Genomic DNA, 18,364 nt, shown 5'->3' with positions numbered 1-18,364 from the left:
TAAGGATGCTCAAGGAACTTAGTGTGAACTTCAACAAAGAGATAGCAAGCATAAAAAAGGCAATAGAGACCATAAAAAAGAACCAGTCAGAAGTGAAGAATACAATAACTGAAATGAAGAATGCACTAGAAGGAATCACCAGAAGACTAGATGAAGCAAAGGATCAAACCAGAGATTTAGAAGACAAGGTTGCAGAAAACACCCAATAGGAACAGCAAAAAGAAAAAGGAATAAAAAAAAAAAAAACGAGGATAGTTTAGGAGACTGCTAGGACATCAAGCATAACAACATTCACATCATAGGGGTACCAGAGGAGAAGAGAGAGCGCAAGGGCTTGGGAACCTATTTGAATAATAAATAAAAACTTTCCTAACCTGATGAAAAAAATAGACATACAAGCCCAGGAAGTGCAGAGTCCCAAACAGGATGAACCCAAACAGGCCCACACCTAGATACATTATAATTAAAATGGCAAAGCTTAAAGACAAAGAATCCTAAAAGAAGCAAGAGAAAGGCAACCCGTTACTTAGAAGGCAGCCTCTATAAGACTGTCACTGATTTCGCAACAGAAATTTTGCAGCCCAAAACGGATTGGCACAATATATTCAAAGTGATGAAAAGCAAGAACCTACAATTAAAGGTATTCTATCCAGAAAGGAGTTCATCACCACCAAACCAGTATGACAAGGAATGTTACAGGGACTTCTTTAAGATGGGGGAAAAAATAAAAAATATAAACAATAAAACGGCATTAACTACAAATCTATCAATAATTGCTTTCATGTAAGTGGATTAAATGCTCTAATCAAAAACATAGCGTGGCTGGATGGATAAGAAAACAAGACCCTTACATATGCTGCCTACAAGAGTCTCACTTCAGGTTGAGAGACACACACAGACCAAAAGTAAAGGGATGGAAAAAGTTATTTCATGAAAATGGAAATTTAAAAAAAAAGAAGCTCGGGTAGCAATACTTATAACAGACAAAATAGACTTTAAAACAAAGGCTATAACAACAGACAAAGAAGCACCCAGTAATCGCACTTCTGGGTATTTATCTGAAGAAACCCAAAATGCTACTTTGAGGGAATGTGTGTATCCATATGTTTATTGCAGCATTTTTTACAACGGCCAAGAAGCGGAGGCAGGCTTGGTGGTCTGTCGACAGAAGAATGGGTAAAGAGGAGGTGAGATTATATATATATATATATATATATATATATATATATATATATATATATATATATATATATATATATATATATATATGTATATATAGTGGAATATTGCTCAGCCAAGAAAGGGAATGGGTTTTTGTCATCTTTGGTGGCATGGATGAACTTGGAGGGTATTGTGCTGAGTGGAGTGTGTCAGGCAGAGAAAGAGAGATGCAATGTGATTTCCCTTATATGTAGAATCTAAAGAACAAAATAAACAAACAAAACAGAAAGACTCATCTGGTTGCCAGATGGGAGGGGTGTTGAGGGGATATGTGAAAAAGGTGAAGGGATTAAGAAGTACAAATTGGTAGTTACAAAATAATCATGGAGATGTAAAGTAACGCACAGGGAATATAGGCAATATTATGGTAATAACTATGTATAGTGCCAGGTGGGTTCTAGACTTGTCAGGGAATCACTTCTTAAATTATATAAATGTCTAACCACTATGCTGAACACCTGAAATTAATACAGAATAATTAATTTTCTGTATTTCTGTATTTCTAAAATACAGAATAATAATTAATACAGAATATTGAAGGTCAACTGTAACTGAAAAATTTTAAATGGGGGGGAGGTGAAGGGCAAGAAGTAGTCCAAATTTTCAGTATAAAACAATTAAGTCACATGTAATGTACAGCATAGGGAATATACTCAATATTATTGTGATAGCGTGGTACAGATTCAGAGGGTTGCTGGACTTATCATGGTGTTCACTTCCTCAGGTATATAAATTTTGAATAACTATCGTGTACACCTGAAACTAATATAATATTATATACTAACTATATTTTTAATAAAAATATGTTTTAAAAATCCCCTTGAGTGATAAAGTAATTAGTGGCAACTATATGGGATTAACGTTTTATTTTTTATTTTTATGGATTGGTTTAAACGCAAAATTGATTACAACTTGCAGACCAAAATTTCCTAATTTTGCTAATCAGTAGTTGATTATTGTGAATAACGGGGTGAAAAGTGTATGTATGTGAACAGTTTTGGCACCTATTTTCCTCACAAAAATAACAATGCAGCTTTGTGTTCTCTAATAATAATTTTATTAACTGATGCCAATACTAAAAACATTTCCATGAAACCAATATGCATTTCTAAATAAAATAAATACAATAATCAAAAAGACAATCTGAAAAACATTTACATATTTACCTTTGTAGGTTAGCTTGAGTCGTGGAATATTTTGCTTAGAAGTTCCAATGACCGGAAGAAACAGCATGGTCATGCTTAACACCATCAAGGCATGAAAAAGGTAAAAATAGTAGCTTCTGGGCTTCGGTCGCTCATCTTTATTAGCATTCATGATGAAAACAATGTTCTCTTTGACACAGTGGTAATTTAATCTAAAAATAAGAAAGGAACTATTAATATTGCAGTTTGAAGATTTTCCTAGACTTACAAAATTATAAAATTATGAATGTATATAGATTTTAAAAACTAACTGCTCCTTCTCCCATTTTGATCTTACAAATTATTGCTAGGGAAATGAGTCAGAAATGAGTCTAAAATTCAGCTCTGGCTTTACTCAGTTGTGGAGATGAGCACCTAACTTAAAATCAACGATTTGTGTTAGTCAGCATTTCTTCCTTCCTCTCCTCAAGCTTTTTTTTTCTTTTAATGCAACTGTAGAGGGAACCAATTATTTCTCTAACTTGATTAATTCTTTGGTCAGATAAAAATACTGGTAGAAGCCTACTCTTTTCCCCATTGTCACACCCCTCAGCCCCGGCAAAAAAAAAAAAAAAAAAAAAAGAAAAAAAGAAAAAAGATTCCCAAGCAAAAACAAATAAAATCTGGCATTTCAAGGGCATTCTTCTCTTGCTTCTGACTTAAAAAGATATTGTAATAGTCTACCTAAATTTGGGAAAATTGGATATGGTCAGGTCATTTTAGATTGTCCTACACAGGGCAACACTGAATAGAAAAACAAACTGTAAAATAAAAGGGATTATAAGAGGAAGGAGGAAGTTATTAACTAGGTTGACATAAATAAGCTGCCTTGATTGTCTTTGTTAAGATCTGGAGTAAATCAAAACTCACATATTTCAAATTAACCTTGATAATAATAATTACAAGTTATATTCATTGAGCATCTCTATATATGATACTTAAAAAAAGTGCTTTACATAAATTAAATGGCATAATGCTATTAATTAAATAAGGAGGCCATTAGACTGATGTGGCTCTAATGACATGATGGCCAAAATCTAAGCCTGTGAATACTTCAAAGTTATGAACTCAAAACACTAAAGATGACCAATCACAAACAGCCTTTAAGCTATAGCCAATCAAATAAGTTCCTTTATTTGCTTCCCCACCTTCCTTATATAAGTATTTCCCCTGACTCTTGATGATGGAGTTCTCCTAACCTCTTCCAGTTTGGTGCCATCTAATTCAAATTGAGTTTTGCTCAAATAGATGCTTAAAAATTGTATTATGCTTCCTTTTATTTTTTGTTAATGCCAATGGCAGCCAAGAAAGATAGATAATTACTTCACATATGAGGAAAATGAAGTACGAGTTAAATAAGTCTCCCAAGGATCACTTGGAAAACAATAAATAGATTAAAACATTTTTTATTCTGTACTTCAGCTAAAATTGACCTTCTAAACCCCAAAGTCTTTGGGTGCTTTTCATTAAGGCAGAATCAAGTGATCTTCAACTCTTGATGCAGCCCTTCACCTTCTCTTCCTTCACCACAAAGTTACTGCTATTTTTCTAAGAAATGCCCACAGAAAGGATTTGCTATTCCTACTTCCAAGGAGGAATCCACATGGAATACCAGCTATAGCTTCCATCCCAGTAATTTCTGTACTTCTTTGGTGACAGCTTTGGCCATATAAAAAAAAAGGATTGTATTTTAAGCAACTTTCTAATTATTTAGTATCAAAATAAATACTTTCTGTCTAGATAGTTTAAAGAGAAGGTCTAGCAAGTGATGTTTTCTTATGGAAGATCAACTCTTTACTAAAATGTGTCATAGACTTTTTATATCAAGGTTCCAAGTATCTTAAATCTCAGACGTTAAAATCAATCTGGGAAAGGGAAATAAAATAAAATAAAATGTAGGGATGTATTAATTTACTTTTATACATGATGAACATTTGAAAGATAGACAACAAACTTTACGTTTTTTTTCATGAAATGTTGATCACGAATGCTTAAATTCTATTTCTATTACTTTAATTACCTTCAAAGATACCTATAGGAAATACCAAACTATTGTCTTGTGTGTAATCTATGCATATTTAATTCTTTGATTTAGAAGGTTACTATAAATGCAAATAATAGAGTTGATTTACATATTCATTTAAGAATATTGTACTAAATATGCTACGTTATCACATATTTTATTCACACATGATATTTCTTGATGGTTTCAACTAATAAGATATAATTTAATAAAAAAACAAGAATGTATTTCTGACCATAAAGATCCCTTTATGAAAATTTGTTTTTAAAATTTCAGTAACATATATTTTAATATAAAACACTAATAAAGTCCTTATTGATATAACATTTAAAGCAAACACTTAAAAAACAAAGAATTGCATTATTTTAAATCTAGGAGGACAAAATGTTTATGCTATTGCCACAAAACAGTCACTGTATCTGACCTACTGAAAAATTTAACAGGATTAAATTTAAATTATGTAAATTTTGAATTAATCTCTTAAACATGCATCCTTGTAACTTTTCATTTTGACTTTTATACCAGTAAAACAGAGGCATTCTTTGACTTTCAGTTTCTCCTTAAACATACTGCTTGTATGCAAATAAGAATATATACAAATATATATTTATATTATATATATGCATTCATATATACTTATACATACATATATTATGCATATATAAGTGCATAATATATATGTGTGTGTGTGTGTGTGTGTGTGTGTGTGCGTTCATATATTCTTAATAGTCATTAACACCATAGCTAAACACCATACATTTATTGAAGTGAAAAAAAAAAGGTAAGATTTTTTTTTTTTTTCAGAAAGGAGCAATTGATTATATACACATAATTAAAGTACCATGAAATAATTACTAAAATTGAGATATTTAAGGCAATGTTATGGAAGACAGCTCAAAGGAGTATCACGTTGTTTTAAGGAAGACAAGGATAGTTTCATGGAAGACAGATAAAGAAGCATGGAAAGCAAAGTGACAGTTCAAGGAAAGAGTGAAACCTAGTTAAAGGTTCCTGAAAAGCAAGAAGCAGGACGGATTTGGTTAGGATGCTATGAGGCAAAGGCAGAGAGTGTAGCATAATCCAGTAGGGTGGGAAAGAGAAGACACCAAAGAGGAACCTTGACTTAACTCTTAAATGTGCCTCAGGCCTGTTCTAGTACCTAATATATTATGACGCAAACCATGCTGTTATCCCACACTGCTTTGGTACTAGGTCATGTGTGCTGCTTCCATCCACATGCATCACATTTCTCTAATCCCATTTGCCTGTCCCTTTCACTTTCCCCTATATCCACATATTAACAGAACATGGGTGTCTGACTGCAGCAGATCCACAGCCTTGACCTACAATCATGTATTCTTCCACCTACCTATACCCTCTGAAAAAAAAGTGAAAGGTAAACTGAATGTAGAGAATAAGTCTATACTACATTTCTCATTAGGCTTAGTTTTCTGAACCTCTAGCTATGTGAAATATTACTTTTTTTCATGATGTGTAACAATGTATATAATGTGGATGTATGTTTATGTACAGAGGAAAAAAGAGAGGAAACTTTCCATGTGTGCATTTTATTAGCAATAATGACCTCAGTACAGGACATTTCCTGGAAATTAATGGCCAGTTGGGGTTAATGGCCCTTGGCTATGTATTGAGATATCTACTCCTCCAACTGGTCATTAATCGCTATGACATGCCCTGTGCCTCCAACACTATAAGTTAAGAAGATTGATGTTTTGGTTTTCAATGAACAGTAGTTATACTGTTCCTTGTAACCCAACTCATTAATATTGTTAAATAAGTCAAAAATCAAAGCATTGCTTTCCTTTCTACTATGACATTCAGTTAAGTACCTACACGTGCTAAAACATATGCTAAGGGTGAGGGACAAAATAAAACAAAAACCCCGAAACTGCTGGAACTTTTTTAAAACTTTAAATATTTTTCTACTATAAAACAGTCACTCTCTAAAATCTGCTGCTCCTGATTCTTTGTTTTTCTTCCCAACAATCCTTTGAATTCAATAGTTAATCTTTTAATTGCGATAACTCATGGGTTAAATGTATTGCCAACCTCTCCACTAATCTATTGATATTTTGCTGTCTTCCAGTACGTGTGTGTGTGTTTTCTGTATGCACGCGTGTGTGTGTGTGTGTGTGTGTGTGTGTGTGTGTGTGTGTCCTGCATCTGGGAGGAATTATAGAGAGAAGTAGGTGTGATTTAACCTAAAGTGGGTGGATTTGGTGAATTGCATAGGTTATACTGCATGCTACTGTCTGTAAAAAGCTCGACCTGGAGCCAATTAAGTGCATGTAATCTATTCCAGATGTTCACTGGGACAAACAGCACTCTTGGGGATCTTCAGATGTGAAGCCAATAGGGAGTGCTCTGATTATGAGAGACTTTTACACTGTTCCACTAAATCAGAGATCCAAATGCATAATCTAACACTCAAAAAGACCTTGTGCCATTTCCCAAAGGAATACAAAGAGTCCAGAACTTATTAAATGGATGATAACTTGTCAAAAATATTATCTGAAGAGCAAGGGATATAAAATTTTATATGCAAACTTCACTGATTTGCCCCATATATTTATATCCATTTGCTCTAAAAGGCATTAAGGCAAGATAATGTATAATAATCATAGTGAAAAAGTAGATTTTATGCATAGAAGAAGAATTAAAATACACAATAGGCTTCTCACATGAAAACCTTGAACAATTAAATTTAGGGTTCTTTCCTGTGTGTGTGTGTGTGTGTGTGTGTGTGTGTGTGTGTGTGTGTTTAAGTTGGGAAAGGGAGAAACATATCCTTGATTTATTTTTAACTTATAAAGAACTATTCATTCTTCATACCTTTATGGTGTTCATGGGCTCACCTGAGAATATTTTTGAACTCAGGAGAAACGAAGTGCTATGACCACCCCCAAATTAAAAGTGCTAGTACCTGTTATAAACTCAATTTTGTCTAATAAATTGCAGCTCATACTTCTAAGTAATTGTTTGATTAAATGGTTTTCCTGTAGGATACACAAGACTGAATTATTAGGAACATTACTACTTCATGATACAAATATGGACAAGAAACCAAATAGAAATTATGGAAGAAACTTGAGAGCCAAAGGGAAAATGTAGGCAAACAAAGAGAAGCTTCACGTTAGCAGAAGGTAATTTTATATTCCACTGATCAAGGGCAATGATGTCAAAGCAGAATGCAAATTGCATCACCCACTGGGATCAGTTTGGAATGCAAAAATGTCCATATGCATTTATTTGATCTCATCCTTTCTAAATGTCTCTTTGTGTGTTTTCTAATATACATAATATCCTACCTCTTTAGTACAGTCACGGATATGCAATCACTGCTCAAGTGTACAGTACTGTCACCACTGAGTAGAATTTATAGGGCAGCAATTTTTGGTTGAAAAATTTTAACTGTCCATTAATGGATTTCATTACTTTCACATGTCCTGAATTCCTCATCAATTGATATATTCCCATGGAGTCTGGAAGACATCTGATTTTTCAGATATCATAAAGATACTTACATTTAATTAAATGTTAATCTACTTCCTCACATCCTTATAACAGCCAGTGATATTTTACAGTATACTAAACTAAATACGAACATCATCAGTAATCAGGTGTCAGTAACCCTTTATCAGTAAAGATAAATTTTAATTTTGTAGTGGTTTAAACACAACATCTATATTTCCAAAATACACTGAATGTGTATTGTTGTGTAAATACCCAATCAACAAAACACCACTGTTACATGTTGTTTGTTTGCATGCCTCACAGCTTTCTACTTACAGCCAGATGAAATTATTCAAGATCTTACCCCTAATGAAACCATCTCAATAGAAAATAATGTAATAGTGAGATTTCAGAGCATACATGTGCAACCTACTAGATTTAATATCATGGACTCCATTTTTTTTCCTGAACATAACAGTAACAACAAATCAATATTTATATTGTAAAGAGGTCCTAAACAAATCAATAGTCCCTAAGGTCCCAACTGCTCAAATAACTAACATTTACAAAAAAATAAAAATAAAACACAATTGTAAATGATTTTATTACTAATCATTCTCCTTATCTCAAAAATCATGTAAATTTAGTATTCAAAGCAGAGCACTGATAATTAAAATTTGTGAGTGAGAGAACTTACCACCAACATAGTAATAGTTGGTCTCTCTTTCAATTTAATTAATCCACAATCCAAAGATTTAAGATTTTCCTTTTCAAATTCTCACACTGTAGAGAGCATTTTAATCCATGCACCTTTTCATGACCAAGATTTTCTTATTCCTCACCCTTTGGTATTCTGATATGCTTTTTGAGAATTATAGAATATTTATGTTCTATACAAATATTTTTTAAATTTTAGAAAATTTGTCAAATTTTAATGTCTGCCTTTTCTATTCAAAATAGAACTGTGTATTATTTAACCTGATTGTTTTTTAAAACTTTACACCCTCCAGCACGAATCTATGTGCTGCCTACTGTTTAAAGAGTTGTTTTTTGTTTGTTTATATGTAAAATGTTGAATGAAGCAGATTAGGGTTTACTGAAATTAAGAAGGCAAAACAATTATATTTTCTTGAATAATAAAATAACAATTGAGTATGTGTCTATTATTGAAGGGTTTCTCACTGTAATTTATTTTATTCCTTATGTCTCTTAGGAACGTCATTATTATCAAAACTGAGTGATGTTTTGGTAAATATCCAAAGATTTTAACTTTCTTTTCTGAAATACACATTTAGTTATTAATTTAAACATTGAGTTATATGTCCAACAAAAGTTTTCCCAGATTTTATAATATCTATCTAACATTTCTACTAATGTGGGCAATAAATGAATTTAAATTTTTTTTAAAAATTGACTCTTCAGTGATAAAATATACAAAATAGTGTACATCAAACTATAACTTAGTGACCCCATGGTTTCTGTATCAGAAGAAATAACTGTGCCCTTGGAAACTTTATAGGACTATGATTTAGGGACTTCATCATCTCCTCAAAAACAATATACGGAGGTTATTAGTTGCCATTTGTAAAACTGATTATCAACCTATTATACAAAATCACTTACGTATAGAAAATAGTATTTAAATAAGTTCCTACAGTAACTCTAAGTTATAATATGGATACACACTGGATTTTAGAATCTTAAAGCTATAACTATTGAGAATCAGCAAATAATGATGAATTAATAAAATCATGTTTTTAAGACACACGTATGATATAGAACAATATAAGGATTCTCTTTAAAACTCATAAACAGACAAAGAAATTCAATCAAATCTCCCAGTAACTCCAATATTTAACAGCAAACGAATTTAAAAAACAGTGTATAGCAGGAAAAATGTGACCTCGAACTTCATATTCACATAAGTTCTCCAGGAACGTATGTACTTTTGAGATAAAAAAAACATAATAGGTTAAATGACGCCTATGTAGCCTTATGTTTTTAAAGGAAAAAGATATGCTAAACCTATTAACACTATTTGTTTAATTTTTTCACTATTTAATGAAACACCTTAGGGAAATAAACATTTCTAGCAAGGTGAGGCATTCCATCTGTATAAGCAGAAGAGTTTAAATAATTCACTTCATAAATATAATCCTATCTGGATTAAGAGTAGGCAGTGTGTGAAAGGAATTTAGTGTCTTATGTAGAATTTAGGAACCCAATCTTCATATCAGATTTGAATTTCATGATATTTGACCCAACTCAGCTACAAAAAATTAAATAAATAACAATTGAATTTAATTAAATGTAAAAATTATTAATGCTATCTTATTTATTTTTAGCATATTGAATTCAACAACTAATGACTGTTAATAAGGCCGCTGTTTTCAACAAATTAAAAAAATTGTCCAGCACTTAGATTGTTGTTTATATTTCTAGTGATAATGACATCTAGTAATGGTTTTCATCTTGGTTCAGGATGCTTCATATGCGATTATTCCAATCTATTTGCATTTCTTTTTTCTTCCTTTTTTTGTGTGTGTGTGTCTTTTCACTCAACAGTTTTGATCTTGGCAGATGAGGAAACCAAAGCCAAGAGAAAGTACATCACTTGCTAAGGTCTCTCTGCCAGGATCAAACACAGTGTTGTGTGACCACATATACGGAACTCTGCAACACAGTACAGGTGAGAGGGGCTCCATGGAGGCGCGGGGGCAGGTGAGACACATTCCTAGGGTCCACATTGTCCCGGGAATGCTTTGCAGGTGGAGTAAGGCTCTCAACCTAGTGGCCATGACTATGGGCTCTCCCCCCAGTCTCTCTCCTGGCACTGCCTAATAAAACATTTGCAATGAGGGCAATGCTCTGTATCCCGGTGTACATGGTAACCATGAGCCTCATGTAGCAAGTGAACACTTGAAAGGCATGCAACCCAGAAACTGAAATTTAAATTTTGCTAACTTCTGACAATTTAACTTATTATTCTTATGATTACTATGATTATTATTTTTAATAATTTTGCATCTCTTGCTGATGTGCAGGTCCATAGACTAGAATATGTGTCCTAGAGTAGTAAAAGTAGTAATTACTACGTAATAATAACAATAGTAACCTTAGTTCTGGGACATAAACATTAAGCAAGCACAGAACAAAATAGTGGATAATTTTTTTCCCCCCTATTTTTCCTGGTAAGAAAATATAGGCATTGATTGAAAGAGTTTATAAGGCAAAATTCACCTATTCTATACTTCTGAAAGCAAAACTAAACAGATTAACCTTAATTTTTTCCATTTTTCTTTCCTCTTAAACTTGAGTGTGATGGTGACAAAGATACTGTTTCATTTTATTCATTTTATTTCAGTGGCATTGGAAACAAATTTTTATCAGCTAAACAAGACTAATTTTTGGTTATATAATAACTACTGCTAATTTCACCATTTATATTTTTAATTGTGTCTTTCTTAGGTGACTATTACAAAATGAATTTGACCATGCTGTTGTAGGGGCTGCTAGACCAGAAAAGGGCTAGATCTCTGGAAGACAATTATGCATAACAGAGCTCTTTGAATTATGCCATAGATGATCTACTAGCTACTACCAGAAATTCAAGAGTCCCCAAGACCCCAACCCAGTTAAAGTTCTCACATTTGGTTTAGTTCTGTTATTAAAACACTAAAAATAATTTTTAAAATGAAGTTATAACTTTTGTAAAAAAAAAAACACCGACGTTATAGTTTTCATTTTGGTACCCTTCTTTGACTGCATTGCTATATTACTTCTCCATACTTTTCTAAATGTCTCCAGTTACATCTTCTGTAATTCCTCCAGTACATGTCAGAAGCAGAGTAGCATGATAATTGAGCACTGAGGCACAAAGCCCAGGTCTCTCACTTGCCTCCCGTTTATCAGTGGGAAAGTTACTTAACTCATTTGTTTAAGGCTTTAAACACCATGATGTAAAGCACTACACCATACCCATTACATAGTGAGTGATCAATGAGTATTAGCCATTTTAAAATTATTGTATTCAATTTGTTTTAATTGTCTTTTAAAATTATTTTAAGTACAAAGGCAAATTATGGTTTTAAAGGCATTTAATAATGACCTGGACATATGCCTACATATGCTCCATAAAATAAAGAAGTTTCAGAAAAATATTGTATAACCTGCAAGAGTATGAATGCAAATGAGGAAGATAATTACAAGAGCTCACCCAAACAAACCAATGAACATTCAAGCAAATAAATAGACTCCATTTCTATGTCTTAAGAGAAGACGATCAGAAATAGTTACAATTTTGTTATGAAGGATGAGACATAATTGTATAAGGAGTGCTTCCAATGCTACTCATGTAATTGAAACATGCAATTTTTCAAGAATGGGAAATAACTAAATACCCCCCAAAATAATAACTTCATATAAAACCTTAAAATAAAAACAGAATACACATTGGTGAATATGTCTAATACTTGACATTAAAATTTTATCTTGTATTAAAAAGATTAAAAGCATTAGACTTCTCTTGGTGTCTTTTCCAGATAGGATACTAGCCTTAAAGAGGAAAAATAGGGAATTTAAATAACCTTCTGGGCTATGTGGAATTGAAGGATATATTTAAAGTAAAGCAATGACACATCTATAATTCTATATATCCTTTGTAATGGATATTAACACATTTTATATATACACATACACTTTTTTAATTATTATGCCTCTATCCAGCTATCCTATTTAATTCAGTGTGGTACTACTTTCCATTCCCACCTCTCCCCCTTTATTTTTAAAATGGATATAAAGATCTTTCATTAACTCTTATTAAAGTTCTTTGTTTTTTATTTTCTTTAAACAAATTGCTCTGCCTAAATATGATGACACTTAAGAAGTTTATACACTTTTAAATGTTGCTGACATCCTTTAATATACGCGTAGGATTATTTAAAGAATTAATTAAAATAATTTCCCCACATGAAAAAATAATCACATTTAAAAAGTTATATTTTATTCAAGATCATTTTTACAAGTATTTTTATATTTTTATTTGCAATAAAATTGCCATTTTATTACAAAGTAGTTTTTAAATTCATACCAATTTGGAAAACATGGTTGATCTAACTTTATTATTAACATCCTATGATTATCTTTAATAATATCACAAAACTTTGTTTGGTATATAGCAGGAGCTCGAAAATAATTTTTAGTTTATTGGTTACAATACCGTGTTTCCCAAAAAATAAGACCTAGCTGGATCATCAGCTGTAATACGTCTTTTGGAGCAAAAATTAATATAAGACCCGTTATTCTATTATATTCTATTACATTATACCCAGTCTTATATTGTAGTAAAATAAGAACGGGTCTTATATTAATTTTTGCTCCAAAAGACACATTGGAGCTAATGGTCTGGCTAGGTCTTATTTTTGGGGAAACAGGTTAACCCCGAAAACAGGGAAGCAATAGCTCATGACTAAAAGCAGGGTAAAATTAAATGTTATGTTAATATTCAATCTAGTTTATTAGTAAGTAAAAAACAATGTTCAACTACATTTAAACCATTCCAGACCTGTAAACGTGCCAAGCATTACTTTAAAAAATTATCAGTTTTCATAATTGCTGTATTTATAACGTACAAACATTTGAGGCTGTCTCTCCCCAGATTTGAAGAGCTATTGTACCTCTTAGAACATTTTAATGTACCTGCTAGCCCTCCGATGGAATATTAAAAGTACATGTTAAAAATTCCCTCTATATTTAATAATTACTCATATACATATTTGCACAAGTATTTAATGTTTATATAACATGAGCTTTACTATTCTAAAAATGCATATCTCGATTCATGTTCATCAGAAACTAATAAAACTAAAAATAAATATGATATGTTGTATAATACCAAATAGCATTATTGTAAAATAATTAAATGTTGTTTTATAATTAATACAAGTTTTAAACTTTATTTATACATATTGTCATATGAAGATATTATATTTTAAAGTATGATTTTATGGCACTTTCTTTCAGACACACTGTAAGACACATTAGATATGCAGTATAGAAGCACAGTGGAGACTGTGTGAAAGAGCTCATGGGTAGAGCTGAATTAACCCCTTTTATTTATATACTCTTAATACATTCAAGACAGTAATTCCTGGACTCACATTTGTATTTAAAAAGGAATCTGCCACCACACAGTGCATGAATAATATGTCTGTGTAAAAAAATCGATCGGGATGCTGATGTATGAAATGAGACTGATAAAGTATGTATGTACCAGAAATTTTACCTTCTTTATCAGGCAGCCCCATATTTCTAAACACCCTTCTGGTCTTCCTTATGTAAACATAGCCTGCCCTTTTTTTCAGGGGGGGTGCACAATTACTCTGTTGAAGCCATGTGCTGAATATGTAGCTATCCAATTTCCCCTTCCACCCTCATCATCACCCTTATCTAGTTTGCTATCTACTAGTATCATTTGTTTCATCCTTTTTGAGATATAATTGACATATAACATTGTGTAAATTTAATAAGTTTCTGAGTTGTGTTTAATCCCATCTTTATATCCTCAGTTATATCCAAAAAACTGGATGGAAACAGCCATCCCAAATCTTTCTGCCTCACTTAAGATAAGCAGGGGATTTCTGAGTTGAGCACACTGCTGCAGATGGACATTTCTCCATTTTTATTTTTCACGCATTTGCCTCTTAGAGAAAATGTCATATCATATTGTATATGAGCTCTGAAGTTGACTCAAGAGTAAAACTAGCACTGTAGTCTGGATTTTAAAATACAGAATTCACCTTAGATAAAATCTCTCAAAATCCTCAATAATTGAACTCATTTATTTTTACCATGTGTTATGGCAACTGGGATAAAATTCTTGAATCTCCCAGGGGTAATAGCCTAGGAAGAGCTCAGGCCCTGGCTATGAGATGGTTTGGATTGTAATCCCTGTTTTACTACTTATCAGCTTTACGCCCTGAGAGAATTCACTTAATTTCTCTAAATCCAGTTTCTTCATCTATAAAACAGGATTATCAGTTCTTATCATATATGATGGTTGTGAGAATAAAATAACTCAGGGAAAGCACTTAGTTCCTTGTCTGGCACATAGCTAGCTCTCAAAAAATGTTAGCTTAAAGGTCTTCCATTTTTGCATGGACTGTGATAGCAACTATTTTTCCAAAGATATTAAGTGAATATGAAATTTAAAAGGAAACCTGGAAACTCCCATGTTCTTCTATCACGCTTACAAATGTGTTTGTGTAATTTGGCATTAAAGTTCCTAACATTCGTTCCATAATGTAATTTTTTTCAATGCACAATTAGATAAGATCCCTATTACAGTAATAATAATACATTATTTTCTCTGAACTTCCAATTTGTTGAGCGCCTATGCACTGCCAAAATGAAATCCTAAACAAAATAACACATTTAATTGCTTTATTGGATATGGAAATTGTTAGAAAATAAAAATAAAGGAAGAGTGAAAAAGAAATGTTTTTATTTTAGAATATTCAATTTGAGGTTACTAAATATGTTTGAACAAAAAGTCTATGAAGGAACTTTTAGAACTGAGATTAATATTTGGAAACAGATTGAGAGTAAGCCAACCTAAAGTTACTTCTGAAAGCTTATTTGGATATTATAAGAGTCAGAAGAATTTATACACATAAAAAACTTTAGCTTTAATTATAACCGTTGTACTTTTACAGAGTATTCAAACAATAAACTGTTATAGTACAGTAAAATCACAGTTTAAAAAACTGTCCCAAATAATATTTAGATCATTGCCAACATCTCATAAGATTTGCATTTGTACCTTCCAGAACAAATGTGATCTCCATCTATGGACACATATACTTTTCTTAAGCCACACAAAGGCAAGGACATCGATCACATTCAACAGTGTATCCCCCAAGCCTAACAGCATCGGAGATGAGCCATAGATTTGTTAAATAAATGAAAGTAGTCGATCTCTTTTTTCAATTATCAGCCTGACGGTGTATGATGATGAGGTAGCTAAAATCTCTGTATTATATCCCTGTGTATGAGATCACGAAGACACGACAAACTTGTGTAGCCTCAAAAGTACCAGAAACATATGGAAATGCTGGGAATCAAACTAGAATGACCCATGGACGCTACAAAGATTCTTACCCAAAGAAAAATATAAGAAATGACTGAGTGGGTTAGGCGCATTCTTGGCATTTTTAGATTCTTTTTTTCAAGGATTTTCAGAATCACATTTTTCTCTAACCTCACTTAAGAAAGTTACAGGAAACTCCTCTATGTAGAGAGGGGCCATAGTGAAGAATTTGAAATTTGGAGTCAGGTGATTTGGGGTATGAATTCCAGTTTTACCACTTCCTGGACAAGCATTTCTTCCAAATTTAGGAAATAATGGAAACTTTTTTTTATGTTACACAATTTGAAATAATATATTAAAATCCCAATCCACATAGTATGCATAAAACAAACAATGGCAATTGTGATTACTCTTTATTACAAATTAGGATAGTCCCATTACCCCAGCTGGGTGTGGTCTGCCAAAGAATCCTGTTGATATCCATCATTTGGAAGTGAGCAAATGCTCATTAGCCATTTGGGAAATTCTAAGTTCCCCCCCCCCCCCAATAGCCCCATAGTCTCAGTAAAGAAACTTTTATAATAAGACAATTATATTTTAATGTGATTCTTTCTTACTGCCTCCTTATACTTCCCCTTTCTCTCCCTCTGTCAACTGTTGATTTTTTTCCCCAGAAGAAGCATAAAATTGAACATTAACAGAAAGTAAGCATATATTTAAGAATTCATGAAGCACTCATCCTGTCTTTATAATTCCCACATTCCAAGAACAGTGACAGCACAAACCTTTTCCCAAGTAAATGCACATCCAGATTAAAAAGGAATAGAAGAGCAATGTCTAAGTGGTAAAATATGCAAGCCACTTAAAGAAAAAAACAGAGATGTAAAGATTATTGCTGTCTTGGGCAAGAAAGAATGTGAAGTTCAATTGTAATACTGCATGCACGCATCTTCTGGAATGTCAAAGAAGAGCAAAAAGTTGTTGGCCATTGTACAACTTAAACTTGTACACTAATGTACATAAATTATATCTCAATAAAACTGAAAAAATCTTGATCATAAAACAATGAAAAAAGATATCTTCTTATCCAGGGCACTTGAAAAAATCAGTTTTTCAGACATTTCTTCAAGAAAACTCTCCTATTGCATTACTCTAATAAAATTAAGAGTTTTCTTTTTAAACGTTACCTTGCATATTATTTTCTTTGTTCACTCAAAAAGGGCTGACTGCCAAGAACTGTGATAAGTATCAGTATTAAGTAGACATGCAATTTTGATTTTTCAAATATTGCATTTGATTCATTTAAAAGAAGAATATATATATCATCTATGCAGTGCAAATTTGTAAATTCATATACTGTAGGAAAAATTATAATCTACAAACAGTATTTAAAGATTAGTTAAGTTTATAGCAATTAAATTATACAATTGTCGACAATATATTTTTACTTGAAATACCATAAAAAAGGTAAAATCATTACCATCAGAAGGCAAATTGTGCCTTATTGCTGTTAAAAATGAATTTGCATCAACTGGAAGAGGACATTTTCAATACGTTTCTATTTACAATAGTTTGTCACACAACTTTAAGTATTAAAATCTGACTTTTTAAGTATACATCAGCTTCTCCAGTTATTAGTTTATAAAGGATGCAGAGATCATGAGCAAGGATGAATCATGTTATAGCAGAAAGAGCACTTGAGTTAAGGGACTAAAGACCTGACTAAAGTCCCGCTTTGCCTCATACAGGACATTTTGTCTCCAGGAATTTAATTAACCACTCAGAGTGTGAGAATTCTGTTATGTAAATTTAGTGTGTTGATATGTCATCAACCTAACAGTGATATTATGTAGTTCCAGTAAAGTGCATGGAAATATTCTTAAAATGATTAATAGACAACGTATATGAACCTATTCCTTGAAAGAGATTAACTTTTTTTATTTAATTCAATTTTGCTTTTTCGAGGATCACTGTCATTGGATCTTATCTAGTGCAGCCAGGCAACAAAAAGCCTACTTTCAGATCTATTCTAATTTATCTTTCTCAAATAGAGAAATAATATGTATTCCAGGGGGAAAAGTGAGGGGTTATCTGTTTTTTAAAGACCCAATAAGGTTGTCATCAGTGTCAATGATGCCTTTTAATAATGTACATGTTATTTTATCTCTAGCATTTTCATTTTCAAGGCTACTAATGGAGCCCCAACTTGCGAGGACTGCATGCTTGAGTTACTACAATTGATATTCTGGTTTCTGCCTGTAGACTCCAACCCTGGGAGTGCCTGATGTTTCCAGATTTGTTTTCTTAAAGTGTTTGCTTTCAAAATGTCATCTCTAATTTAAAAGATAAACTCTCTAGCTTGGTATGCCAGTTCCT

General features: G+C 32.3%; 1 protein-coding gene across 1 annotated transcript in view; it reads right to left on the bottom strand.

Moving 5' to 3' along the window:
• The window catches only part of SEMA3D (semaphorin 3D), a 199,422-nt gene that overhangs the window by 133,766 nt on the left and 47,292 nt on the right, over window positions 1–18,364 (bottom strand). The window contains exon 2 of the mRNA XM_019753571.3: window positions 2,388–2,578. Within this exon, the coding sequence (XP_019609130.1) occupies window positions 2,388–2,538 (151 nt within the window). The 5' untranslated portion in view covers window positions 2,539–2,578. The remainder of the gene's footprint in view (window positions 1–2,387; window positions 2,579–18,364) is intronic.

The sequence above is a fragment of the Rhinolophus sinicus genome, chromosome 4, assembly GCF_057876585.1.
Source record: "Rhinolophus sinicus isolate RSI-liver-muscle chromosome 4, RSI-T2T, whole genome shotgun sequence".
In the NCBI taxonomy this organism is placed as follows: Eukaryota; Metazoa; Chordata; class Mammalia; order Chiroptera; family Rhinolophidae; genus Rhinolophus; species Rhinolophus sinicus.
The sequence above is the reverse complement of the archived record's forward strand: the minus strand, read 5'-3'. Positions and strand labels throughout refer to the sequence as shown.